General features: G+C 42.7%; 1 protein-coding gene across 1 annotated transcript in view; it reads left to right on the top strand.

The window, feature by feature from the left end:
* LOC116706189 (calmodulin-1) overlaps nucleotides 1-2,560 on the top strand; it is a 15,159-nt gene that overhangs the window by 3,032 nt on the left and 9,567 nt on the right. The window contains exon 2 of the mRNA XM_032542880.1: nucleotides 2,026-2,056. Within this exon, the coding sequence (XP_032398771.1) occupies nucleotides 2,026-2,056 (31 nt within the window). The remainder of the gene's footprint in view (nucleotides 1-2,025; nucleotides 2,057-2,560) is intronic.

Here is a 2,560-nt window from a genome sequence, read left to right as displayed (position 1 = left end):
GATGGGCCGGTAGTAGGCCTGGTGGTGCAGCAGCACCATGAGGCCCCAACAGCTTGGGCCTAAGCCAGGGGAGGATCCATAGCACTGAGTCACCAAATCCCACACCCAGTCCACTTAGAGAGACAGCAGGGGACAGAAAGAGACAGCAGGAGCGGCACAGCGTGACAAAGAGGGTGACTAAGGGAAGATAGGAAGCAAGAGTTATCAGCAGAGAAAGACCGTGTTAAACATACACAAGGAAAAAAAGATGGTCGGGACAGAGGAAGAAATACTCAGACGAGAAAGAGAATATTGGTCAAGCTGGGTGGCATGGCGGCATCGGCAGAGCTTTTTTTGTCTCTTGACATTTCCGACTCTCACAGATGGAAATGGAGACAGGAAGAGGGTGCAGGGAGGGAAAAGAATAGCATTGAATAATGTCAGCTAATTGTATGAGCGCTGGATCAATCCATCCTGGGGCTGCTGCTACTCAAGCCACAGGGAGAGGCCTTTTTGTTTCTGAAAAGTTAAAGGTCAGCTTGCAGTGTGTCGTCTGCTAAATCTTATCAAGGCTAACCCAATCTAGTCAATACCAACCAATTCAGTTTACTGGCTTGATTTGGAAAAATAAAAACACCTCACCTCCAAACATTGACTTTACAGGTCTCCAATTTCCACAGCCATGAGATTACTTTGTGATTGGATGTTTGCTTGGCAGTATCCACAGCTAGATTGCTTGTACATACACATAAACACATCGATGGGCTGGAGGAATTTGCTTCGAGGCAGAACTGGTTACTCTGACTAATTCACATGAAACATGGGGATAGATAATATTGGTGTTGAGGAAGAATGCCATTAAGGGGTGTTGGTGTGGGTATGTGGTTATGTGGGTGTGTGTGTGTGCACTGCTCTGTGTGTGTGTCTGCTCTGTGTGTGTTCCTTTGCTGTCAAGCCCAATGATGTCAGTGTGGTCTGTTAACAATAATAATTAAACGTCTTTTTTTATATAAAGCCGCGATGGGAGGTAGCCGTGGGAGTTATTTGCGCCTCAAGCTTTGTATTCACACTTTACTGCTGAGGGCATTTGTTTGAAAACAGTAGCTCCTTCACAAAAGATGCTTGAATTGTCTATGTAAAAGGCTTGGCAGTGGATGCTCGCCTGCAAGCCATTTAAAGCATGTGTGAGTCACTATCAGCCTTCAAAGAGCCTCAGCTAGCAGAGGGAACAGACAAGGAGGGGGACCAATCTGCGCCAACCCAGCAGACCTTTTTCTCCTGTTAGTATGACCATGGAAAACACTCCCATGCTGACATGTCCTGAACCAACCTTGCCTAAGCATTCTCTCCTGCTCTGGAGACAGCACTTTATCTGTTTTATTACAGCATCTCGTTGCCGAGCAGTCGCCATGGCGTAGCCTACTTTTTGAACATGGTGTGAGCCAATCCCATGGAGCATCCCATAATTTTGTGCAGTGCCTTTTGTAGAGTTCTCTACATGGAAGCTTTCTAACAGTCTTTGAAACGAACACAACCTTTAAAAGACATCTTGATAAAGTCTCTGCAGTCAGTGTGAGCCAAGTATCCATATCCATCAAGATCTCTTTCAGTTTTATGACAGTAACTCTTATTGGCATTAAACCATTGCAGAGACCAAATTAATTTACCACGGTATGATTCTGTTTACAGAAGAAAATGGCATTTAGAAAAGAAATGCAAAGGAAATCTTGGTTAGAAATATGGAAACAACTGCTTAATGCTCCCATCCCCGGTGCATCGGCTGCTAGCTAATGGGGCTAGTAGTTAATTTGGGGTATTGTTATTGTTAAATCTTGGCAGTCCTGAGAGCAGATTCCAGCTGAGGCCTGTGGTGATGGCCTATCACTGGGGCCAACAGACCCCTGAACACTGAGGCCAGTGTGGAGCTGTGTGGTGGTTTGTGGGTAGGGAGGAATGCAATGATGCAATAGTTTTGGATTTGGAATAGTTGCCTTGTTGAGAAACTTCATTGTTTGTAACCCCCTCCTTGTTTTTTTCCAACCACAGGCTGACCAACTAACAGAGGAGCAGATTGCAGGTATGAACAGAGATTTTTTTCTTCTCCTTTAATCCCCCTCATAGCAAAGTCCTTTCTTCACATATTTACTGGTAAACTAATTATACTCTTCGTTATCCTTTTAAATTTCCTCCGTCACATGAGCAAGGCGATTTATTCCATAAGCTAACATTGATGGATTTGGCAGCCGCCCTCCCTTGGTAGATCATAAGCTTTTTAAACTGTATATGATTTAGGCAAAAACAATAACTCTTAGTCAACTGTTGTCTTTACTGTAAATGTGGCAAATATTTCTGTTTTTCTACATGATGATTTTTTTTTTTACATTTGTATGTATTTTATGCACACTACACACTGATCACACACTGATTTTGTATGTATACATTATTCTATGTACTTTGGTTGTGGATTTTATATAAGCCGTTTCTACCACAGCCTCACTTGTATTTTTGGTTTTCTTCAATTAATTTGGTTTTTATGTTCTGTGAAACAAACTAAACTAAAACATTACTAACAGGAAATAAA

Source organism: Etheostoma spectabile, chromosome 18 (genome assembly GCF_008692095.1).
Source record: "Etheostoma spectabile isolate EspeVRDwgs_2016 chromosome 18, UIUC_Espe_1.0, whole genome shotgun sequence".
Classification (NCBI taxonomy): domain Eukaryota; kingdom Metazoa; phylum Chordata; class Actinopteri; order Perciformes; family Percidae; genus Etheostoma; species Etheostoma spectabile.
Note: the sequence above shows the minus strand (reverse complement) of the source record. Positions and strands in the feature narration are given on the sequence as shown.